Genomic DNA, 26,341 nt, shown 5'->3' on the forward strand with positions numbered 1-26,341 from the left:
CAGAATTTCATTCCTTATTTAAGTTGAATAATAGTTCATTGTATGTTGGAATTGTCTCTTCCTTTCTGTTGATGGACACTTGAGTTTTCTCTGTGGTTGGCTTTTGTAAATAATGGTGCTGTGAACGTCGCTGTACAGGTATCTGTTCAAGTCCCTGCTTTCATTTCTTTTAGATACAGTCCCAGAAGTGGAATTGATAAGTCATATGGTAATTCTATGTTTAATTTTTTGGGAAACCACCTTGCTGTTTTCCACAGTGGTGTACCACTTTACATTCTCACCAGCAATGCACAGGGGTTCCAGTTCCTCCACATCCTTACCAACATATTGTATTTTCTGCTTTTTTTTTAACAAACATCATCCTAATGGGTATGAAGTGGTATCTCACTGGTGGTTTTGATTTGCATTTCCCTGATGATTAGTGACACTGAGCATCATTTCATGTTTTTATTGGCCATCTATAAATCTTCTTTGGAGAAATGTTTATTCAATTGGGTTGATTTTTTTGTTCCTGAGTAGTAGGAGTTCTTTATGTATTTTGAATATTGATCCCTTATGAGATATATGATTTGCATATATTTTCACCCATTCTTTGGGTAGCCTTTTCACCCTGTGTTCTTTGATGGACAAAAGTTTTAATTGTGATGAAGTCCAATTTATCTATTGTTTTCTCATTGCCTGTGTTTTTGGTGTCATAATTAAGAAATCATTGCCAAATCTAATGTAATGATGCTTTTCTTGTATGTTTTCTTCTAAAAGTTTTGTAGTTTTTATTCTTTAGGGCTGTGATCTGGGTATTATGTACTTTTCCTCTGCTCATTAGAATTATATGGTTTTTTCTCCTTGGTGTGGTAAATTGCATTAGTAGATTTTACATTGTTAAATCAAGTTTAAATTCTTCTGGATATGATATATTCATCTTTTTTTTTACTGTGTTCAGTTTACTAATATTTTATTTAGGATTTTATCTATTCGGTGTGATATTGGCCTATAATTTTCCTTTTCCTGTTGTCCTTGTTGGGTTTTGTTATTATTGATAAAATGGATTGGTGAGTTACTTTTTTTTCTTTAATCTCAGTTTATGTACGATTTTTTTTTCTTTAATCTCAGTTTATGTACGATTCGAGTTCCCTTATACTTGAATGTGTGATGAAACTCATCTGTCTAACGGCCTGGTCTAATGGCCTGGCCTGATTTTATAGTACGGATTTATTTAATGGATATGAAACTATTTCATTGTTCTATTTTTTCCTGAATAAGTTTTGGTAAGCTATATTTTCTAGGAGATTTAAATACCAGTTTCATTAGTCTTTTTAACAAACCAAGTTTGATTTTTGTTTCATTAATTTATTGTCTTACTCTTTTTTTTCTTCTCTTTTTTCTTCTGATTTCTTAAGTTCCACAATTTGTTTTTTTGTAGTCTTTTTATCTAAGTGTTTATGTCAGTAGATTTCTCTGAAAGTAGTAACTCAGTTATATTTCAAAAGATCTTCTATGTAGCATTTTTGTAATTGTTCAAGTCTAAATATTTTCTAATTTTATCATATCTTTGGTCTGTGAGGTGTTTAGGAAGTGATTTTCATAAATGTTCTTTTGTGCCTCAGAAAAATAAAGTGTACTTGTCATCTCCTTTTGCAGGGTGGACTTGGTGGTGGTGGTGGTTGATTGGGTTTTGGTCGACATTTTCACTGAAGGCATTTCCCTTTAGTGTTTCTGAGTGGTAAGGAATACTCTGCCCCACATCTAATTTGTGTGAGATCAAAGGCTTGACTCCTATCCCTCTATGTGATATCCTTAAATTCTAAGGGTATAGGTCACTGCCAAAATAGATGTTAATCGTTAGCTTTAGTAATCACTTAATGATCTGAATTCATGCTACTACTTCCTTTTTAGCCCTTGAGAATTTCTCTTGCTTTCTTGCAAACTCAGCTATGTATTTATAAGGATACCTTTAATATTTCATCCTGTATTTTAGGTGTTTTTAGTGAGTGGGTTTTGAATATCTAGCCTACCATATTTCTAGAAAGGAACTTTCAGTATTCTTATTTTTTTATCCACACTGTTTCTCTTCATGGTGTACTGCAGAATTGACTTTTGTCAGACCACTTGCTTATGCTTTAGTAGTGTATCATATCAGATCATCCTAATTTTTTAGGATGTTCTAGTATAAAGAAGCCACAGATTGACTGGAAGTAGTTTTATGCATTATCCTTCAACAAGGGTACTTGCTGGAGGCAGGCAGTTGGTTTCTCAAACCTTCCTTTCTAAAGCAGCTAGTAGTCTACTGACTTTGAAAGGATTTAGTGACAGTAAATCTCAGTGAATCCCCAAGCATCAAATTTAGAAGAATGTAATCAAGTATTTTTAGTTACCTCTTAAAACAAAATTACTTTTGATTTGAGAGAGCTTTTTCAATAATAGTCTTGTCAAAAAGCCTATTATTTGGTAGTCTATTGGGCTACTGAATGACATCTATTTGAGAAAGGGTTTTATTTCTAAAATAAATGGGAAGAACTACTGTAGAACATGTTAATTTATTCTGAGTCTTTAATAACTTCAGGGTTTTACTTATCATTTATAAAACTTAGTATTTCTAGTTTGTTTTTATAGTAGTCTAAAATTCCCCTGGGCTTCTTCCTTCTTCCTATCTCACCACCTATATATAGACATCAAACAAAATTGTTTTTTTCCTCCTAGATGTGATTGTGAACAATTTTAATGGCAAAATATTTTGTTTTTACATTTTATATTAGAAATATCTATTTTTAAAACTACTTTCCAAAATGTTTTATAGTATCATGTCACCTTTATTTCCATCTAAGCTTATTCATCCTCATATATCTCTATAAATTATAAATATACTGTTATCCCTTATTCCTTATAATATGAAACTGAGGGTCATAGAGTCTCCTGACCTACTGATCAGTAATGCTCTAGACAAAACTGCTTCTTCAGAGTGTCAGTAAGAGCAATTTAAATACTTGTATTAAGTAGGGATTAAAGTATATATAAACAGTAATTAGTTTAAAAGTGAAAACGGTCGTGTCTATTGGAGATGAAGATAGAAATAAGAAGATGGCACTATAACATAATGTTATGGACCCTGGAGTCAGACAGACTTCGGTTTATATCTCATTTCTGCCACCTAATAACTGTATGACTTTAGGTAAGTTACATAACCTCTTTAAGCCTGGTATTCTTCTTGAAGAAAGGGTATAGATACAGCAATAGAATGAGCCTAATAGTATCATGACCATTAATTACATGCATGTAAAGCACTTAGGCACAGTGCCTATATAAATAAATGTTAAGAATCCTTGAATACCTTCCAGGCTTGTTGGAATCCCATGAAGCAGGGCTTGGCAAACTGTTTTTGTAAAAGGCCAGACAGTAAATATTTTGGGCTTTACCAGCCACATTCTGCCTCTGTCACACATTCTATTTTGTTTTGTTTTGTTTTTGCAACCATTTAAAAATGTAAAAACAATAATACACAGGCCATGGGCCCATTTTGGCCCCTAGGCTGTAGTTTGCCTATCTCTGCTGTAAGGCATTACCCTTCAACACAGCACCACTAGAGTTTTCAAGAACATACTAAGTTTTTACCTCTTAAACTTTCAGCATTGATTTCTTAATATTTATTGCATATTAGGGAATGCATTTTCTTTTTCTTTTTTACAGCAAGTCAGTAGAGCAACTGCTCCTAATCTCTTTATTTTTTTTAATTTAATTTGATTTATTTTATTATACAGCAGGCTCTTATTAGTTATCCATTTTATACATATTGGTGTATACATGTCAATCCCAATCTCCCAATTCATCACACCACCCCACCTCCACCCCCTCCCCACCACTTTCCCCCCTTGGTGTCCATACGTTTGTTCACTGTATCTGTGTCTCATTTTCTGCCCTGCAAACCGGTTCATCAGTACCATTTTTCTAGATTCCACATATATGTGTTAATATACGATATTTGTTTTTCTCTTTCTGACTTACTTCACTCCATATGACAGTCTCTAGATCCATCCACATCTCTACAAATGACCCAGTTTCGTTCCTTCTTATGGCTGAGTAATATTCCATTGTATATATGTACCACATCTTCTTTATCCATTCATCTGTTGATGGGCATTTAGGTTGTTTCCATGTCCTGGCTATTGTAAATAGTGCTGCAATGAACACTGGGGTGCATGCGTCTTTTTGAATTATGGTTTCTCTGGGTGTATGCCCAGTAGTGGGATTGCTGGGTCATATGGTAATGCTATTCTTAGTTTTTTAAGGACCCTCCATACTGTTCTCCATAGTGACTGCATAAATTTACATTCCCTCCAACAGTGCAAGAGTATTCCCTTTTCTCCACACCCTCTCCAGCATTTGTTGTTTGTAGATTTTCTGATGATGCCCATTCTAACTGGTGTGAGGTGTGATACCTCACTGTAGTTTTGATTTGCATTTCTCTAATAATTAGTGATGTTGAGCAGCTTTTCATGTGCTTCTTGGCCATCTATATGTCCTCTTTGGAGAAATGTCTATTTAGGTCTTCTGCCCATTTTTAGATTGGGTTTTTTTTTTTTTTTTAATATTGAGCTGCATGAGCTGTTTATATATTTTGTAGATTAATCCTTTGTCCATTGATTCGTTTGCAAATATTTTCTCCCATTCTGAGGGTTGTCTTTTCATCTTGTTTGTAGTTTCCTATGCGGTGCAAAAACTTAAGTTTCATTAGGTCCCATTTGTTTATTTTTGTTTTTATTTCCATTACTCTAGGAGGTGGATCAAAAAAGGCCTTGCTGTGATTTATGTCAAAGAATGTTCTTCCTATGTTTTCCTCCAAGAATTTTATAGTGTCTGGTCTTACATTTAGGTCTCGAATCCATTTTGAGTTTATTTTTGTGTATGGTGTTAGGGAGTGTTCTAATTTCATTCTTTTACATGTAGCTGTCCAGTTCTCTGAGCACCACTTACTGAAGAGACTGTCTCCATTGTATATTCTTGCCTCCTTTGTCATAGATTATGTGACCGTAGGTGTGTGGGTTTACATCTGTGCTTTCTATCCCGTTCCATTGATCTATGTTTCTGTTTTTGTGCCACTACCATATTGTCTTAATTATCGTAGCTTTGTAGTGTAGTCTGAAGTCAGGGAGCCTGATTCATACAGCTCCGTTTTTTTCCCTCAAGACTGCTTTGGCTATTCAGTGTCTTTTGTGTCTCCATACAAATTTTAAGATTTATTTGTTCTAGTTCTATAAAAAATGCCATCGGTAATTTGATAGGGGTTGCATTGAATCTGTAGATTGCTTTGGGTAGTATAGTAATTTTCACAATATTGATTCTTCCAATCCAAGAACGTGGTATATGTCTCCATCTGTTTGTTTCATCTTTAATTTCTTTCATCACTGTCTTATACTTTTCTGCATACAGGTCTTTTGTCTCCCTAGGTAGGCTTATTCCTAGGTATTTTATTCTTTTTGTTGCAGTGGTAAATGGGAGTGTTTCCTTATTTTCTCTTTCACATTTTTCATCATTAGTGTATAGGAATGCAAGAGATTTATGTGCATTAATTTTGTAACGTGCAACATTACCAAATTCATTGATTAGCTCTAGTAGTTTTCTGGTGGCATCTTTAGGATTCTCTATGTATAGTATCATGTCATCTGCAAACAGTGACAGTTTTACTTCTTTTCCAATTTGTGTTTCTTTTATTTCTTTTTCTTCACTGACTGCCGTGGCTAGGACTTCCAAAACTATGTTGAATAATAGTGGTGAGAGTGGATATCCTTGTCTTGTTCCTGATCTTAGAGGAAATGCTTTCAGTTTTTCACCATTGAGAATGATGTTTGCTGTGGGTTTGTCATATATGGCCTTTATTATGCTGAGGTACATTTCCTCTATGCCCACTTTCTGGAGAGTTTTTATCATAAATGGGTGTTGAATTTTGTCAAAAGGTTTTTCTGCATCTATTGAGATGATCGTATGGTTTTTCTTCTTCAGTTTGTTAATGTTGTGTATCAACTTGATTGATTTACATATATTGAAGAATCCTTGCATCCCTGGGATAAATCCCAGTTGATCATGGTGTATGATCCTTTTAATGTGTTGTTGGATTGTTTGCTAGTATTTTGTTGAGGACTTTTGCATCTATATTCATCAGTAATATTGGTCTGTAACTTTCTTTTTTTGTAGTATCTTTGTCTGTTTTGGTATCAGGATGAAGGTGGCTTCATAGAATGAGTTTGGAAGTGTTCCTTCCTCTGCAATTTTTTGGAAGAGTTTGAGAAGGATGGGTGTTAGCTCTTCTCTAAATGTTTGATAGAATTCACCTGTGAAGCCATCTGGTCCTGGACTTTTGTTTGTTGGAAGATTTTTGTTGTTGTTATTGTTGTTGGAAGATTTTTAATCACAGTTTCAATTTCATTACTTGTGATTGGTCTGTTCATATTTTCGGTTTCTTCCTGATTCAGTCTTGGAAGGTCATACCTTTCTAAGAATATGTCCGTTTCTTCCAGGTTGTCCATTTTATTGGCATAGAGTTGCTTGTAGTAGTCTCTTAGGGTGCTTTGTATTTCTGCAGTGTCTGTTGTAACGTCTCCTTTTTCATTTCTAATTTTATTGATTTGAGTCCTCTCCCACTTTTCTTGATGAGTCTGGCTAATGGTTTATCAATTATGTTTATCTTCTCAAAGAAGCAGATTTTAGTTTTATTGATCTTTGCTATTGTTTTCTTTGTTTCTGTTTCATTTATTTCTGCTCTGATCTTTATGATTTCTTTCCTTCTGCTAACTTTGGGTTTTGTTTGTTCTTCTTTCTCTAGTTGTTTTAGGTGTAAGGTTAGATTATTTATTTGAGATGTTTGGTTCTTTTTGAGGTACAATTCTATTGCTATAAAGTTCCCTCTTAGAACTGCTTTTGCTGCATCCCATAGGATTTGGATTGTCATGTTTTTATTGTCATTTGTCTCTAGGTATTTTTTAATGTCCTCTTTGATTTCTTCAGTGATCTCTTGGTCATTTAGTAACGTATTGTTTAGCCTCCATGTGTTTGTGGTTTTTACGTATTTTTCTCTGTAATTGATTTCTAATCTCATAGTGTTGTGGTTGGAAAAGGTGCTTGATACTATTTCAGTTTTCTTAACTTTACTGAGGCTTGGTTTGTGACCCAAGATGTGATCTATCATGGAGAATCTTCTGTGCGCACTTGAGAAGAAACTGTAATCTGCTGGTTTTGGATGGAGTGTCCTATAAATATATCTGGTGTATTGTGTCATTTAAAGCTTGTTTTTCCTTATTAATTTTCTGTTTGGATGATCAGTCTATTGGTGTAAGTGAGGTGTTAAAGTCCCCCATTGTTATTATTTTTATTAATTAATTAATTTATTTTTGGAGCATTGGGTCTTCGTTGCTGTGCGTGGGCTTTCTCTAGTTGTGGGGAGCGGGCTACTCTTCGTTGCGGTGCACAGGCTTCTCATTGCAGTGGCTTCTCTTGTTGCAGAGCATGGGCTCTAGGTGCACAGGCTTCGGTACTTGTGGCACATGGGCTCAGTAGTTGTGGCTCACGGGCTCTAGATAGCAGGCTCAGTAGTTGTGACGCACTGGCTTACTTACTCCGCGGCATGTGGGATCTTCCTGGACCAGAGCTCAAACCCGTGTTCCCTGCATTGGCAGGCGGATTCTTAACCACTGCACCACCAGGGAAGTCCCCCCACTATTATTGTGTTACTGTCGATTTCCTCTTTTATAGCTGTTAGCAGTTGCCTTACGTATTGAGGTGCTCCTATGTTGAGTGCATATATATTTATAATTGTTATATCTTCTTTTTGGATTGATTCCTTGATCATTATGTAGTGTCCTTCCTTGTCTCTTGTAACATTTTTTGTTTTAAAGTCTATTTTATCAGATATGAGTATTGCTACTCCAGCTTTCTTTTTATTTCCATTTGCATGGAATATCATTTTCCATCCCTTCACTTCCAGTCTGTATGTGTCCCTAGGTCTGAAGTGGGTCTCCTGTAGACAGCATATATATGGGTCTTGTTTTTGTATCCATTCAGCGAGCCTGTGTCTTTTGCTTGGAGCATTTAATCCATTCACGTTTAAGGGAATTATCTATATGTATGTTCCTGTTACCATTTTCTTAGTTGTTTTGGGTTTGTTTTTGTAGGTCCTTTTTTCTCTTGTGTTTCCCACTCAGAGAAGTTCCTTTAGCATTTGTTGTAGAGCTGGTTTGATGGAGCTGAATTCTCTTTGCTTTTGCTTGTCTGTAAAGCTTTTGATTTCTCCATGGAATCTGAATGAGATCCTTGCCGGGTAGAGTAATCTTGGTTTTAAGTTCTTCCCTTTCATCACTTTACATATGTCATTGCCACTCCCTTCTGGCTTTTAGAGTTTCTGCTGAGAAATCAGCTTTTAACCTTATTTGAGTTCCCTTGTATGTTGTCGTTTTTCCCTTGTTGCTTTCTATAATTTTTCTTTGTCTTTAATTTTTGCCAATTTGCTTACTGTGTGTCTCGGTGTGTTTCTCCTTGGGTTTATCCTGTATGGGAGTCTCTGTGCTTCCTGGACTTGCGTGGCTATTTCCTTTCCCATGTTAGGGAAGTTTTTGACTTTAATCTCTTCAAATATTTTCTCGGGTCCTTTTTCTCTCTCTTCTCCTTCTGGGACCCCTATAATGTGAATGTTGCGTTTAATGTTGTCCCAGAGGTCTCTTAGTCTGTCTTCATTTCTTTTCATTCTTTTTTCTTTATTCTGTTCCACAGCACTGAATTCCACCATTCTGTCTTCCACGTCACTTATCCATTCTTCTACCTCAGTTATTCTGCTGTTGATTCCTTCCAGTGTATTTTTCATTTCAGTTATTGTATTGTTCATCTCTGTTTGTTTGTTCTTTGATTCTCCTAGGTCTTTGTTAAACATTTCTTGCATCTTTTAAATCTTTGCCTCCATCCTTTTTCCAAGGTCCTGGGTCATCTTCACTATCATTATTCTAAATTGTTTTTCTGGAAGGTTGCCTATCTCCATTTAGTTGTTTTTCTGGGGTTTTATCTTGTTCCTTCATCTGGTACATTGCCCTCTGCCTTTTTTGTGTGTTTGTTTGTTTTTGTTTTGCGGTATGTGGGCCTCTCACTGTTGTGGCCTCTCCCGTTGCGGAGCACAGGCTCCGGACGCGCAGGCTCAGCGGCCATGGCTCATGGGCCCAGCTGCTCCGCGGCATGTGGGATCTTCCCGGACCGGGGAACGGACCCGTGTCCCCTGCATCGGCAGGCGGACTCTCAACTACTGCGCCACCAGGGAAGCCCCCTCTGCCTTTTTGTCTTGTCTGTCTTTCTGTGAATGTGGTTTTAGTTCCACAGGCTGCAGGACTGTAGTTCTTCTTGCTTCTGCTGTCTGCCCTCTCCTAATCCCTTTATTTTTAAACCAGGACTTTCCCAGTGTCTAACGCCCTGCTAGTGTTGGAAGGTCTCCTGCAGAGGCAGGGGGTAGCTGTGTCTCACCGTGAGGACTAGGACACTGGCAGCAGCTGCATTTTCATTATTGACATTTATATTTTAAAATACCTATGTTTTTTTTCTTCTACTACCCATTTATAAGCCAACTTTATCCTGAAATGAAATTGTTGAGACTGTTGGGTCCTTGATCAGTTGTTTTCTTAAGAATCTGTATAGAAGCTAAATAGCTCCAATTTCATTATAAAACTTTATAGAAATTTTTGAAAGGGAAATAACCATAATTCTCTTATTATTGCATTTATTCAGTTATTTCCATGTGATGGGCTTGACCACTTAGGCCTGTTGCTTCCATTTTTTCCTTAATGATATTTTTTTAATTCTGTTGTGAATTATCTGAACCAGTTTCGGAACTCAAACAGGCCCATGGAGTTATTGGAGCTTCATAATTTTCAACTAATTAGAGTTTTCTAGTACACTAGTAATACTTAGAATAGTAACATGATTGCTGTTGTCCTAGGATAGTAATACTGATAACACTCCTGGGAACCCAGAGAATGGGATGGTTCATATTCTTTCTTCATTGTATACTTATAAAGCCTTAGTTTTATATGTGTGGTCACAGTTCTCAGGTTCCATGTTACCTTAATATCCTTACTAGGAAATAAACTTTATAAAATAAAATACCTGTTAGAAAACATTTCTTTTTCTGTTCCAGTTGAAGTTGCGCAGTCTGAAGTTGGACCCTTTAATGATTCTGCTCATGTGGAGCCCCTTATTGATTCTACTCATATTTCTCTGCAAGAAGAAAACCAGTCTTCTGTCAGTCATTCCCTCCCTGATGCTTCTACAATTACTGAAGAAGGTTTATTTAGCCAAAAGAGTTTTCTTATTTTAGGTTTTAGTAATGAAAATGAATTTAATATTGCAACTATCATAAGAGAAAATGCTGGAAAAATTGTGTCACTTCAGAGCAGAGTTGTTGCTGATTATGCTGTGGTTCCTCTGCTGGGGTGTGAAGTACAGGCAACTGTGGGAGAAGTTGTTACAAATACGTGGCTGGTAAGAAAACACTGTAGCAGTTGAAATATAGTATTGAAGGATGTCTGAAACTAGGAGTACTCGTTTATTTCTTAGGCAGTTCAGTTTCAGTAAATTGGTATTTGGGTTTGAGCACTGTCTGGATTTTGCTTTTAACAATGGAAAGTGTAAATAATAAACTATGCAAGCTTCTTGGTCCTAATCCTGGTAAAATAGAGGGGCCACACCAGCAGTGTTCCTTCTTAGGAAGTTACTCCAGGTCATCTCATATTATTTCAATTTTCCTAGTTTTCTTACTACCAAAACATGACATACACTTTTGTATTATTCCATCTTGTTGGCTTATCACTAATAATTTCATCATTGATTTATTTTTCAATTTTCAAAGAGAAAAAGTGATAATACATTGGAAGAAATTAAATTTTAAGCAAAATTCAATAAATTCGATGATAAATCTGACTGATTTTAACATCCTATATAACAGATTGGTGTGTATGTATTTCTTTAATGTTATAATTTTAAATGTGTTGAGAATGAGCATATATACACATTTATATGAAAGTAAAATTGGTTTTCATCTAAACTAAAATTACTGTTACTGTAACTGAACCAGTGTTAACCACTAGTCGCTTATTTCAGGTTGATGTTATTGTTTCTCTTGTTTTTGAAAGGTAACTTGTATAGACTATCAGACTTTAACTGATCCAAAGTCAAATCCTCTCTTCACACCAGTCCCAGTAATGGCAGGAATGACTCCTTTAGAGGATTGTGTTCTTTCATTCAGCCAGTGTGCAGGAGCTGAAAAAGATTCGTTGACATTCTTAGCAAATCGCCTTGGAGCAAGGTATGTAGTATTTTTAGTGTACCTGCTGTCTTGGTGTACTTTTTATTTGTTTTGACTTATAGAAGAGCATTCAAATTAGGATTTCACTGGGTGTCTTTATAATATTTATGAGGAGTGTGTTGCATATCTATGTGATGGCTCAAAGTGGGAGAGGGAGAATGCTGTTAGACGGATGCCTGGCAAATGTTAAGGCTCCAGGTGTTAATGCTTACCTACCAGGAAAGGGAATATTTAAAGCTGATACGTGGGTCGTTATTGAGTGTTGCTTATCTAAGCATTATTTATTCCCTTCCATATGCCATCTGGATGATTTATTCTTTTTCAGTGTACATTCATTGTTTTTCTGCAGTGCAAATGTTAAGCAGAAATAATGAATACTTTGGGAGAAAGAAAATGAATTTTAAAGTTCCAAAATCCAGATTAGCCCAACCTGTAAGTGAACTTTAATGGTGGCTGTTTAAAAAGGAAGTAGAAAACTCATTATATAAATAAATATAAATGAACTAAACTTTACATTAAAGGAAAAGTTCTTTTAGATTATATCATTAAGCAGCGCTTAAAATGCTTTTAAACAAGAGACACATCTAAACCTAAATGATTCAGAACATTTGGGGAAAAAAAAAGATGGGCAAAGATATATCAAAAGAAAAGAGAGTGTTGCAGTTTTAACGTCAGACAAGTTTGGATTCAAATCAAAAGGCATTAAACAGGAAAAAGAAGAGCACTGTAAATAAAGAGTGCTATTTACACTGAAGGTAAAAAATATGTATATACCAAATAGAGCATGACTACCATTCATAGAACAAAAACAGCAGGAAATTCAATGAGGAATCAGCAGAAACATTAATTGTAAGAGGCTTTAATTCCCACCTTTTACCTCATGACAGGTCAAATGGAAAACAAGAAAGGATACAGATTTAAACAGCATAGTTAGCTATCCACTCTAAAACAGTGACCATACCATTTCAAGCACCTGTGGAACACTCATAAACGTTGCCTGTATAGAAATTGGCCACAAAGAAAACCTCAGTAAGTTCCCTGAAGTAGAAAGAGTGGAGACCATATTCTGTAATCACAGTACAAAAAAAAAAACCCCAAAATTAGAAATGACTAGGAGAAATAGAAGATGAAAAGACTTTATCAACTCAGCATTTTAGAACTTTTTAGTAACTCTTGATTCAAAGAGGAATTCAAAACCACTTTTAAGCCTAGAAATCATTATCAACCTGATAATAACAAGCAACACCAGTGCCCACATTGTGACCTTAAAATACCACTTCCCACTAAAAGAAACTAAAGCTTAAAGAAATGATCAGTTCTAGGTCTGGGGCAGAAAAGATACCAGTGAGTCTGGAACATTTTGTCAGAACAGAGAGCAAGTATTGATATATTATTGAAGACTAGTAGGAAGGGTTGTGTCAAAAGGACCTCCACTGGCTAAAGACAGGAAAAGTTGTCACTAGAGATAATAATAGCAGTGGATCCAGACACATCAAATAATGTTTAAATCATAACTTCATAATGGCACCAAACAAACTAAGCTAATTGGTCATGTTTGAAGGATGCTAGGAAACCAACTCATTATTTTGAAAGCTGGTAAATAAAGAGAAAGGATCAAAGTATTTATCCTGCCTTTCCTATACAGTCTGTATCAGAGTACCATAATAATGGATAAGACAATTTCCCTTTATAGAAGTATTCCAACAAATAAGTGAAAAAGGAATGATAGGATTGTGACTCCTAATAAATGAAAGATTCTAGGCATTGAAAACCAACAGTTAATCACATACTAAAGAGAAAACCAGACGTATGCTTCCTTGTGAAGAATACATCACCACCTTGAAGTAGTCTTAGCAAAATAATGAAACCTCAATCTAATAAAACCTAGATTCAACTACTGAATTATAGGAAATACAGGAGAATAACATGTTCTACTACAGCACAGCAATACAATCAGCAAAATCCAGACTCTGAAGTAACTCTACATTATAGTGTCTTCAGCAAGGGGGCAAGGAAAGAAGAGGGAACCTGCAAGCTAAAAGACATAAAAAATTAAATGTAGTGTTTAAAGATGCACTATGTGATAAAACAAAAGAAAAGTAAGGAAGTGATGATCATAAATATCCAAATAGTGGCTACTGTTAGCAAGGGAGGGAAGGGGGTTAGTAACTGAGAAGAGGCACGTTGGAGAGGTTCTGGAGTGACTGGTAAGATTCGTCTTCTGACGTGGGTGGTTGATATAAGGGTTTTCATCTTATGATAATTCATTAAATTGTATATTTCCTTTTTTGCTGTGTTGTGTACTTGGATTATACTAAACAGTAAGCTTTTGGAAAAAACTGAAATTGTAACAAATAACAATAACAAAATATGGCAACAGACTAAAGTGGTGCTCACAGAAAAATTCAGCAAAGTGGTTATGTAGAATATTAATATACAGAAGTCACTGACCTTCATATGTACAACCAGTTAGAAGAGCTAATGAAAACAAAGGTCTCTTACTAAATCTGGAATAAGAGATAAAACACCTAGCAACATGATGTGGAATCTAAAAGAACAAAACAAAGGAACAAACAAAATAAAACCAAAATAGACTCATAGAGAACAAATTAGATATAGAGAACAAATTAGTAGTCACCAGAGGGGAAGGTGAAGGGGGATTAACAGGTACAGAATTCCAGTTATAAAGTTAAAACGTCATGGGGATGTAATATTCAGCATAAGGAAAAAAGTAATACTGTACTAGCTTTGTATGTTGACAGATGGCTTCTATACTTTTGGTGTTGATCATTTGTAATGCATTTAAATGTCGAGTCACTATGTAGTACACCTGAAACTAATACAATATTGTATGTCAACCATACTTCGATTTTTAAAAAAATTTTAAAGGGAAACTTGGAAGAGCTACAGAAACTTGTAAAATGCTATTGAGGGAAATAAATAAGACTTAAACAGTATGAAAGATGTATCTGTTCTTGGACAGGAAGACTAAATGTTATAAAGAAATTTTTTAGAGAGGGCAATAAGCAAACTAGTTCTTAAATTCAAAGAAAATATTAGCAAGCAGGAAAGTCATAAAAATTCTGAAATAGAATAGTTATTTAAATATATTTTGTAAACCTCACTAGATAAAATAGTGTGTCTGTAAGTAGCAGAAAGTTCAGTGAACAGGCAGAAAGTCTAGAAATAGACCTAAACACAAACAGGAATTTGGTATATGATAAAAGTGATATTTCAACTTATTGAGGAAGAGATGGTTTATTTAATAAATATGATTCAGTAAAGTTGGAGCAACATCTCATCCCAAAATAAGTACCAAATTAATTGATCAGTGGGTTAAATGTGAAAAATGAATCTGTGAAAGTACTAGGAAAAATGTGGAATATTAAAAACATCTTAAAAGTGGGGATCTAGACCTAAAACCCAGAAGTCCTAAAAGAAAAGACAATTCTGTTTATATCTCATGTTCTGTTTTTGCCCCCATATTTCCTTTAATATTCTGTGATCCTGAGGAAGGCGTTTAATTTCTCTGCATCTTTTCTCAGGTCGTATTTTTACAATAATTTGTAAAATATTGGTATTTCACAAATATTGAGAGGATCGAATGAAATATGTGAAAATACTTGGAGAAGTTGTAGTGGGCTAAAAGATATAATGTGTTATTCATACTCTTCCTTTGCTCCCGTAGTTGTTCCATGCTGCCTTCTTTTGGGAGGAAAGACAAGGTGGATGGGTGATGACTAATTAAATAGATGGTTTTTCTGGTTATTTCTTGTAAGTCTAGTTTAATTTGCTTATGTTTTTATAAAAAGTTTAATTTCATTCTAGAGTAAGCACTTGTAAGGGGATTAGCTTAATTTAAGAAATAGAGCCAACTTTTAATCTGTGAGTATTTTCATATATTCAGAACTCTAACAAAACCATTGTATTAGAAACTTCATTCTTACTTTGCTGGCTAATTGTGCATATGACATTTGCTTTTCTTTAAATGTAACTTTCAGTGTTCAAGAATTCTTCGTTCGCAAATCCAATGCAAAGAAAGGCATGTTTGCCAGTACACATCTTGTATTGAAAGAACCCGGTGGTTCTAAATATGAAGCTGCCAAGAAGTGGAATTTACCAGCGGTCACTATAGCTTGGCTGTTGGAGACTGCTAGATTGGGAAAGAGAGCAAATGAAAGCCATTTTCTGATCAAAAATTCACCTAAAGAAGGTTCATACTTCTGTTTTGTCCTTTTATGTATATATTTTTACAATTTGATGGTTTCTGGGATATGAATGTGCTAAAACTTATTTTTAGGACAGGTCATTAAAATTTCTCCCTTTCATGTGAGCCACTCTTGGGCACTCATTATTGGGGGTGTGGGGCCAAATAAATATGCGTTCATAGCACAAATGTTTAATTTGTATCTGTACTATCAAGTGTAGGCACTATCTGAAAGCTACAGGGTACAGAACAATATAGGAGCATTCTAGGGTCTCAGTGTTTGAAGTCTAATGAGCTTAGATCCCATTTACTGTTCCTTCAGTGGCTCATACTGACACATCTTGTGAGTAAAGTGTTCTCTATTCCTCATCTTTGGGCTTTTGCATGTTATCTCTTGCCTGCTTCATGCTAGCCTGTTTCTCCTTATCTTTCAGTTCTCGACTTGGATATCACTTTCCCTGGAAAGCCTTCCTTGACTCACCAAGTATGGCCTTTGTTTTGCCATAACACCCTGGCCTTTTGTAGCTCTCATCCCAGTGTTACCATTGTAGTTTACTTTCATGTTTCCCCGCTCAACCATAAGCTCTGAAAAGGCAAGGAGTACATGTGTCTTGTGCATTATATATTTTCATTGTCTAGATTGGGCTTGGCACGGATCAGCCGTCTAATAAGTGTATTTGTTAAATGTTGAAAAAAAGGTAGGAGGAAGGGTGGGAGGACACAGTAGCCTCTCTTGTAAGATGATGGCATCCCTGGCCAAACCAGGGAAGCTTCTCAAAGCTATTACTTACTACTTTTTTTTTTTTTTTTTTTGCGGTACGCGGGCCTCTCACTATTGTGGCCTCTCCCATTGTGGAGCACAGGCTCCGGATGCGCAGGCTCAGCGGCCGTGGCTCACGGGCCCAGCCGCTCCGCGGCATGTGGGATCTTCCCGGACCAAGGCACGAACCCGTGTCCCCCGCATCGGCAGGCGGGCTCTCAACCACTGCGCCACCAGGGAAGCCCATACTTACTACTTTATTTAGACAACCTGGAAATTTTACAATGCAGGCAAAGTAATATTAAAACTTCATTAAGCACTTTCCAAAAACCTGACCGTAGTTGTTAACTCTGAGTGCATGTAATTGGGATTTTCTTTTTTACTCTGCCATTGACTAAGATGACATTATTTATATAATTTTGGGCAAATTATGAGGTTTATTGAGAATATTTCAAGTTACAACAAAATGAAACAGGAAATCTAATTTCATTAATTATTTCTTTCAGTTGATGTACTTGTCTAACTCAACACATATTTTAGTATATTGTCTGGTTTGTTTCTTTGAAAGTAGGTATATAACTTTGTGGTTTGAAGTATACTTGAGAATTCACATGAAAACTCACAATAAGATGTAAAAACATCACTTCTTGTGTGCCTCTTTAGACACAAAAGACATTAGTGGCTCACATTTGTTTCTTTTCATTTTAAATCTCTAGAACAAAGTCTGGAAACTGAGACAACAAACGGGGTGAATCTAAATCCAGATACTCCAGAGCATCCTGTCACAGACCTGGAAACTCACAGAAAAACAGCCGTTACACCTTTAGATATGAACCGCTTTCAGAGTAAAGCTTTCCATGCAGTGATCTCACAGCACTCCGGACAGGCTTCAGTCTCCCCTGCAGCAGGACAACCACTTCAGAAGGAGCCCTCATTATGCCTGGATACACCATCAAAGTTTCTGTCCAAGGACAAACTCTTCAAGCCTTCCTTTGATGTGAAGGTAAGGCTTATAGAAAGTGGTCCTGGAGATAACAGTTTTATAGCTTATAAAGTAAAGCACTAAGTTCTCCATCACCTCTGAAGTTTGTAGTAGTAGTTTGTAGAAGTTTGTTCCAGAAGTGTTGGCAAATAGATGCATAGTATTGAATCCCTACATATATCCAGGTTTGAGGTAACAGCTAGAGATATATATGGTGTGAAATCAGGACATCTGGATTCAAGTCCTATATCTGCCATGAACGGTATGACTCACAGATCATTTAACGTATCTGAGCATTAGTTCCTTTTGTACAAAGAGCATAGTATCACTTACTCTGAAAACTTACAGGTTTATCATAAGGATTAAGTGTAATTTTGTGATGAAATAGTTTCATAAACTGTAAAATAACATAAACACATTGCTACTTACGTTTTGATTCTAGGTGTACACCCGGTGCTCTTTCTGAAAATGTCTGTTATCACTTTACTTTTCAATCATTTCCCTTAAAAAGATGAGTTAAGTGTGCATCTTTCTTTGATCTTCTGAGCACTGGAGTATGGCTCCCCTTCTGAAAAATTCATTCACAAATCAAGGGCTAATTCAAGCTTCTCAAATGGTTTCCTTTCATTCCCCAAAGATAATTTCTTCACTATTCCTTTAGTAGTTTTTGGCCTTTCGAATGGCTATTCAAACCATGTTTTTTTTTATCCATGACTTTGCAAAATTATTGTATGGTTTATCTATTGAGGTTTTACTCATAGAGTTTAATAATTTTTACTAGTATGTTTTGGAGCAGACTTAAAGTTTACAGATTGTTCATCTTTAGAAAATAAATATAAATTGATACCCGGGACAGTTTTCTCCAAGCTAAATCTTTGATCAAATTTCTTCTGAAGTAACATTTTGTGCTGTGATTAACACTGTTCCTTGTGCCTTAAGAAGTAGAGGAAAACCACTGGTTTGGGAACTGCAAGATCTAGAGTCAGGCCTCTGCTTTTCCTCTTGCAGCCTTTTAAGGCGAGTCAACCTCTTTGGGTTTCATTATCCCCGTCTGTAAAATCATGGAGCATATCTAGATGATTTCCAAGGTCTCAAAGCTCATAGACTCTTTGAATAGTAAATGAAATAATATTAGGAGACAAGAAGATAGTAGAAATATTTATAGTCATTGAGACCATTCTTCTACCTTGCAGTGAAAAGCTGATGGTTCTGAAATAGAAATAGTCTCAGTGAAGGTACAAAACACATTTAAAGGTTTCATTGTTTAGTCATAGTGTATTTAGCAGTGTCTCTCTCTCTCTGTCTTTTGTGATATATAAAATAGTTCTTCATCTTATAATCAGTGGTTCTTCAAATTGATGTAATATGGTATTTTGAATTTTTTCTCTGAAAACAGAAGGGCCCATGATTCCATATGGGTCACAAACTTGAACATACATTAGCCCTCACAATAAAAAGCGCCCCTTATTTAACTTAATTTTTAATTGACACACATCCAGAAAAGTATAACAAATGTGCTGATAAATGAAACATTAGTGTTAACAGTTGGGAAGACACAGTACATATTCAGAAAGAGATCGTTGCCAATTCTATAGAATCTTCCTCAAGTCCCCCCTTCCCATCACTTCTTCCTCCTTCCTCCCCAAAGGTAATACTCCTGACTTCTACCACTAGCTTTGTTATGCTTGTTTTTCACTTTTAAATAGGTGGAATCATAACATGTATTATGAGTCTGTCTATTTTTGTTCAACCTTCATTTAGAAGATTTGTCCATGTTGCTATCTCTATAATTCATTGATTTTATTACTGTGTAATAATCCAGTATATGGATATATCACAATTTACATATTCAGTCTACTGTTGATGGGCATTTAGGTGGTTACTAGTTTTTTGCTCTTACAAATAGGACTACTATGAACATTCTTGTGCATGTCTCTTGGAATATGTATACATGCTTTGCTTTTTGGTATATACCTAGAGGTGAAATCGCTGGGTCATCTTTCACCTTCAGTAGAGACTGACAGGCTGTCCAAATGGTTGTACCAGTTTATACTTCCACCAATAGTGTATTGAGCACCCAGTTTCCCCATCCTTGCCAAAGAAGTATTATAAGTTTTTTTTTTAATATTATACTTGGAAATAATTCCTAACTTAAAAGAAGTTGCAAAATAAAAATAGTATAAGGAATACTCACATAACCTTTTACTCAGATATGTAGAGTTTTCATTAATTTCCAGATGGAAGGATTTTGTTTGTTTCATTTTTAATTTCTAGTTTTATTGCATTGTGATCAGACTTTTGTTTGTAATATTTCTACTTCACAGAACTTACTGATCTTTTCTTTGTACCCTGATATATGAGCAGTTTTTGAGAACATTCTTTGATTTTTGAGAACATTCTTTGATAAGAAGATATATTCTTTATCAGGGTTTTCTCTCTATAGATAAAAGTCTGACATATTGATTATATTGTTTAGATCTTTTATATCCTTTACTATTTTTTGTTCATTTAACTCTTCTTATACTAAGTGGTATTTTCAAGTTTCCTAATATTGGTGTGTTTTTAATTTCTCCCTGCATCTGATGTGGTTTTTGTTTTGAATAGATAATTGCAGTATTACTTAGTGCATAGATATTCATAACTGTTATGTAAGTAGGAATGTGTCCTTTGTCTCATTTAATGCTTTTGGCTTGAAGTGTACTTTGGTATCAGGATTTCAATCACTTCTCTCTTACTGTTCTCATTTCCCTTATAAATCTGTGCATTCCTTCATTTCTAGCCTTTTTGGATTGCTGTGTTTTAAGTAGGTCTCCTGTATACAGCATAGAGTTGGGTTTGCTTTTTGAGCCATTTTGAAAATGTTTGTTAGGCAGGTTAAGCACATTCACATTTAATATGACTTATATTGTATTTGGTCTCATTTCTGTCATATATTATATTGTAATTGCTTTGTGATTATGTTTTATATATTTTTATTATATGTTTCTTCACTTATTGTGTCCTCTTTGTGTTTTTTTTTTTCCTTTTGGTATTTAGGAAAGTGTTTGTTTTAGCCTCATGGTTTCTTATAGTGTTCTTAATCCCCCTTCTTAACCTTTTATATGACAGTTTTAAATTATGTCTAGATCCCCTGCTTACTGCTTCTATTGCAGTCAATGATCTTATCCTGTTTCCACCTTTTCTCTCTTCCACTATTTTTAGTTACATTTGTCTACTTTGTCAGAAAATAAAATGTTTATATATTCTTCAACCCATGGCCCTCACCCTTGTTTTAATCTTAACTCTGCATTTAAATATATGAAATGCTCACTGTCTGTCCTTTGTGAAGCTTCCCTGTCCTCTTTTGGTAGGAATGAAGTTCTGCACCTTTAAAACTTTTACTAAGGCCTTGATTCTTCAACAAATTGTTCAGATGTACTATTCTTGGTTTGCTTTTTTTTTTTTCCCTTGAGTTTCCTGAAAATGCTGGTCCATTGCTACCTTGCTTTTTTTTTTTTTGCGGTATGCGGACCTCTCACTGTTGTGGCCTCTCCCGTTGTGGAGCACAGGCTCCGGACGCACAGGCTCAGCAGCCATGGCTCACGGGCCCAGCCGCTCCGCAGCATGTGGGATCTTCCCAGACCGGGGCACGAACCCGTGTCCCCTGCATCGGCAGGCGGACTCTCAACCACTGCGCCACCAGGGAAGCCCTACCTTGCTTTTATGTATGTTGTTTTTGAAAATTGTAATGCCAATCTAATTATGTTGTCTTTGTAAATTATTTCCTTTTGCCTGAAAGCCATGTGGATTTTTCTTTTATTTTTAAAGTCTAATAGTTTTACAAGGATATGTCTAGATATTGATCATTCTCAATCAATTTTCCCTAATACATGGTGAGTTTTTAAATGTTTAGAATTTGGCTTCTCTGAATTTTGGTCTGAGATTAGAAAAATGGAGCTGCCAGTCAACTGAGTTGAATAGAATGCTTTGGGATTGGAGCCTAAAGATCAAGAGCTCATGTTTTGGACACATAAAATTTGAGATGCCTGTTAGACATCCAAGTACTTTTGTCAGATAGGCAGTTACACGTAAAGCCTGGAGTTTGAGGAATGGTGAGTGGTCTGGGCTAGAGAAAGAAATTTGGAGATCCGAGTTTGTAGGTAATATTTAAAGCCATATAAGAAGAGATGCCAAGAGAGCAGAAGAAGAAAAGAGAAAAGGTCTAAGGAACACCCATAGGGGCTCACATTTAGAGAAGGAAACAGCAAAGGAGACTGAGAGGAGCCACCAGTGAGGGAAGAGAAAGCCTAGAGATTGTCTTAGAGACCAAGTAAGAAAGTATTGAGGAAGGAGTAGTTCACTATGTCAGATGCTGCTGAAAGATCAACAAAGGTGAGAATAGAAAGTTGACCACGGGATTTGGCATTGTGGACGCTGGTGATCTTAACAATAAGGGTTACTGTGACATTGTGGAGGTGGAAGCAAGTGGGTTCCCACAGGAATGTGGGAAGGGTTCGGGACATTGACTATAAACTATGCGTTTGAGGAGTCTTACTGTAAAGGGGAATCAAGAAATGGGGTGCTAGCTGTAGGGCAAAGTATGATCAAAAGAAGGTTGTTTTGTTTTTATAATGGAAGAAATAACTGTATGCCAATGTGATGGATCAGTAGAGATCCAGTTGATGGTGCAGATGAGAGGGGAGAATTAGTGAGAGGGGTTGGGATCTAATGTTTAAGGGGGGGAAAGTACCAGAAGGAAAGCAGTGCTCATGGCATAGGTTCAGAAGGCGGGTAGACATGGTGTGGGAGCTCTGATTTCTTTTGTATATGAAGAATTCTTTTAAATGCTGCAGAGAAATTTAAAAAAAAAAACAAAAAAAAAAACTTTTGCAAATAGAAAGCCTTACCATGTTCTCAAAAAAAAGATTAAACATCCTAAAGATCTAAAAAGATAATATAGATCCTATTAAAAATGTAAGCAGCAATAGTATTAAAAATTCTGAAAAGAATAATTAAGGGAAGGCACTAGCCCTACTAATTATTAAAACATCTTATAGAGCTTCAGTAATTGAAGCAGTGTGTTATTGTTACATGAATAATCAAATCAGTGCAGAAGATTACACCCCATAGATAGAAGAATGCATTATATGACTAAGGGGACATTCAAATCAGACAACTGGGTAGCCATCTGAGAAAACAGTTAGGATAAAACCTCAAACCTTACATCAGAATGAATTTCAGAGGATCCGATACTTAAGTACAAGAAAGGAAGGCATAAAAATACTAGAACAGGCCATGAGAGAGTGAGTTTGTTTTTAAATAATTCCATTGTGAGGAAGGCCTTTCTAACTATAACATAATACCAAAAGAAATAAAAGATTCATATGAATTTGACAGCATTAAAAAATTCTCTACATTCAACTATGCAGATTTTATAAATACGCAATAAAAGTATTTGTTTTAAAAAAAATTCTCCATGGCAAAAATTTGACAAATGACAAATTGGGAACAAATATGTGTATATCATAGTGGGTATATATGTGCATAAAAATATATACAGATATATTTAGGCAAGTGGATATTTTAAAAAGACTAATAACCTAATGGGAAAATAAGCGAAGGATAGGAAGAGATATCTGTCACAAAAAATTGAATAGAAATATTATACATGCATGAAGGTGTTTAATCTCATTCAGTATAAGAGGATGGAAAACTATACATGCATGAAGATGTTTAATCTCATTCACTATAAGAGGATGGAAAATTAAAGCATGCAGATATATTTTTTAACCTATCAGATTGGCAAAAAAGAAAAATCTGATTACCCACTGTGCTGTCAAGCATGTTGGGAAACACTAATGCTTTGCTCATGAGAATGTCAGTGTTGGTGCGCACATTTTGCTTAAATGGTTCCCTTTACTCTTGTGTGTACAAAATGTGTGTGTACAAGGTTATTCACTACATTGTTATACTGGCAAAAGATTGTTAATCTAAATATTCATCAGTTGAGCACTGGTTAAATACTTACTGCTGTATACATGGAATACTATGTAGTGGGAAAGAGAATGAGCACAGCCCTGGACAGCAGTGGCCTCTGCTCACGAGGGAATTGTGGGTGGCTTGGGAACAGGAATGCATTTTGTACCTTTGAAGATTTTTCACAATTCTCAGCTCGATCTAACTTTTTAACCTTCTTTATAGTTCATGTCTTATTTATATCCATCCTTGCTTACTTGTTTCCGTCTGTGTGTTTTGTTTGTTTACTTGTTCGTTTATTTTGTTTTTTGGTATCATTAATTTTAACCAACTTCAACTCTAAGATCAGACAAATGTGGTAAGTGCTGCTGAAAATGTAAACTTGTCAGTCTCTTTGAACTAATTTGCTGGACAGTATGAAATTTCTTTTCTTCATAATAGATACTAGTTCAGTCTTTTTATTGTTGTTTAGAGGAAAACTGGAGGAGGTTAAAATTATAATCCAATTAATATTGAGGATTATTCCCTTTCTCTCTTTACCTCTTTTTTCTCCCTTTTTCCTTTTTCTGTTTACCTCTCTCTCTTCCCTTCTCTCCCCTCTTCTTCCTTTCCTCTCCTTTTCTTCTCCTTTTCCTCTCTTCCTTTCTCCCTCTCCCCCTCCATACATACAGGATGCACTTGCAGCCTTGGAAACTCCAGGAGGTCCCAGCCAGCAGAAAAGGAAACTGAGTACACCACTCTCAGAAGTCATTGTCAGAAACTTGAAACTTGCTTTGGCAAATAGCTCTCGAAATACTGTCGCTCTTTCTGCCAGCCCTCAACTGAAAGATGCCCAGTCAGAAAAGGTAGAATTAAATCTCTCATTATAAGGAAGTTTTAGATAAAAAACACTTAAAACAATAATCGTTGATCTGTTTCTTTTATTTTCCATGGGCAGGAAGAAGCTCCAAAGCCACTTCACAAGGTAGTGGTATGTGTTAGTAAAAAACTCAGTAAGAAGCAGAGTGAACTAAATGGGATTGCAGCCTCTCTAGGTGCAGACTACAGGTAGTTGGTTCATCTTTCTGTTTGGTGGTACGGCCTAAATTTATAGGGAAACCTAAAACTGTTGTGAGCATCTACAAAAAACATTATTTTGACTTTTAGTTTGTCATATTATCTACAAAATCTCTCCAATTGATCTTTAATTTAGCACATCCTTTTAAAATATTCTCTCCCATATCAATTCACTCTTACAAGTATGTTTTTAGGGCATGTTTAACAAATATATGAGAACTTATTTTGTGCCACTCACTATTATAAAAACTTGGGATCCATGAATGAGTATAATCTAGAAAAAAATCCTTGTCTTCAAGGAGTTTATAGTCTAGTAATACATTTAGGTCTGACATTAAGCATGTTTCTTAGTGATTTTCAAATTAGAACCTTTCTGTAAGTAGTACTAAGTACTGCAGCACTCCTGAATTAAAAGTGTCTTTTTGAGGATGTTTGAATTTCTATCATTTTTACTACTCTGGAGGCATAGTTTATCAGATCCACTCTCAACCTGACAGCCAAACTAGAGACAGGTCTCTAGCATAAATGGCATCAGTATCAGGGAATGAGAGACCCTTGCCTATTCCGGCCAATCCTGAATTGATTGTATTCCTCCATTGTCTGTGGTGCTTGCTTTCTTGATCACCTGTTTTCAGCCATTCATAGATAGCACAATGATTGGCTTTACAAGTAACAAACAGTTTGAGGAACATGATTAGCTTTATCTTTCCCTTTGGTAAGTCATTTCAGTTATCTTTCTTTTTGATAAAGAAATTAGATCAGGAGAATGTAAAAATAAAATGGGTCTGTGATAGTTATAAGCACCTTAGTGTTTAATTCATCTATTGTTGAAGGGTAAAGGTTTCTTACTTATTATAACTATTATTTGTATTGTCTATTTTATAGACATATTATTCTATAATAATTATTATGTAATTGTCTAATATTATATAATTGCTATTATATTTATATTACTAGTTGCTGAGGGCTTAGTATGAGGCAAGTATTATCTCATTTCATTCTCACAGTAGCCCTATGAGAGTATTCATATTTGTCAAAATTGAATGCTTCCTTCAGTATTCCATTTGGATGTGGACTTGATGTAAGATTTAAAAGGAACATATACGACTTGTGTTTCTATAAGATTTAAAATGCCAGTCCTGGGAATTCCCTGGTGGTCTAGTGGTTAAGACTGCACTTCCACTACTGGGGGTACAGGTTCCATCCCTGGTCGGGGAACTAGGATCCTGCATGCTATGCAGTGCAGCCAAAAAAAAAGGAAAGAAAGAAAGAAAGAAAAAATTTGCCAACTCCTGATCTATCTCCATCTACTGTCTACAACCATTGATGGTCTGTTCTTGAAGGACTAAAAGGCACAGTTTTTGTATTATCACAGTGGAGTCAGATAGTAGTAAACCAAGATGATTCAGGCAAAAGATATTCCTTTTTTTTTTGAATTATCTTGATAATTTATTTACATTTTACTGTTTTACCCCACAGCAGAAATAGAAACAATTATTAGAAAGACTGGCAATTCAATTAGCAGGGGGTTTTTCACTGTTATTTCTAAGGACACATGGACAGTGAGAAATAGAATGTTTATAATATAATTTAGGAGGGAATATTCCTTCTTAATTTGTTTAACTTGGCTATTTAAAAAGTTCAGAAATAGGAGTTCCCTGGTGGTCTAGTGGTTAGGATTCTGGGCGTTCACTGCTGTGGCCAGGATTCAGTCCCTGGTCGGGGAACTGAGATCCTGCAAGCCGAGCGACGTGGCAAAAAAAAAAAAAAAAAAAAAAAAACACGTTCAGAGATATTTCTTAATTAGGAAATGGGAAGTATGTTAGGTATCCATAAAGAGAAACCTCCCTTTATTTTGGTGATTACATTTAGAATTACACTTTTTATTTCCTCCTTGGTTTTTACTTGATCTTTTGAAGGATGACATATTTTACTTTTTTAGATTATTTTCCTAAAATAATCAAGAAAATATTAAATGGAAAGAAATCAGGAGCATAATGTAATAGCTAAGAGTGTGAGTTTTGAAGTCAAAACTGGCTCTACCTCTTATTCACTGAA

General features: G+C 35.6%; 1 protein-coding gene across 5 annotated transcripts in view; it reads left to right on the forward strand.

Annotated features, from left to right (window-relative positions):
- The window catches only part of TOPBP1 (DNA topoisomerase II binding protein 1), a 77,433-nt gene that overhangs the window by 27,459 nt on the left and 23,633 nt on the right, over window positions 1-26,341 (forward strand). For all 5 annotated transcript variants that reach the window (XM_060149822.1, XM_060149818.1, XM_060149819.1 and 2 more), the window contains exons 11-16: window positions 10,157-10,500; window positions 11,151-11,323; window positions 15,325-15,536; window positions 17,007-17,293; window positions 23,899-24,072; window positions 24,165-24,274. In XM_060149822.1, coding sequence (XP_060005805.1) covers window positions 10,157-10,500; window positions 11,151-11,323; window positions 15,325-15,536; window positions 17,007-17,293; window positions 23,899-24,072; window positions 24,165-24,274 — 1,300 coding nt within the window. The remainder of the gene's footprint in view (window positions 1-10,156; window positions 10,501-11,150; window positions 11,324-15,324; window positions 15,537-17,006; window positions 17,294-23,898; window positions 24,073-24,164; window positions 24,275-26,341) is intronic.

The sequence above is a fragment of the Lagenorhynchus albirostris genome, chromosome 5 (genome assembly GCF_949774975.1).
Source record: "Lagenorhynchus albirostris chromosome 5, mLagAlb1.1, whole genome shotgun sequence".
Classification (NCBI taxonomy): domain Eukaryota; kingdom Metazoa; phylum Chordata; class Mammalia; order Artiodactyla; family Delphinidae; genus Lagenorhynchus; species Lagenorhynchus albirostris.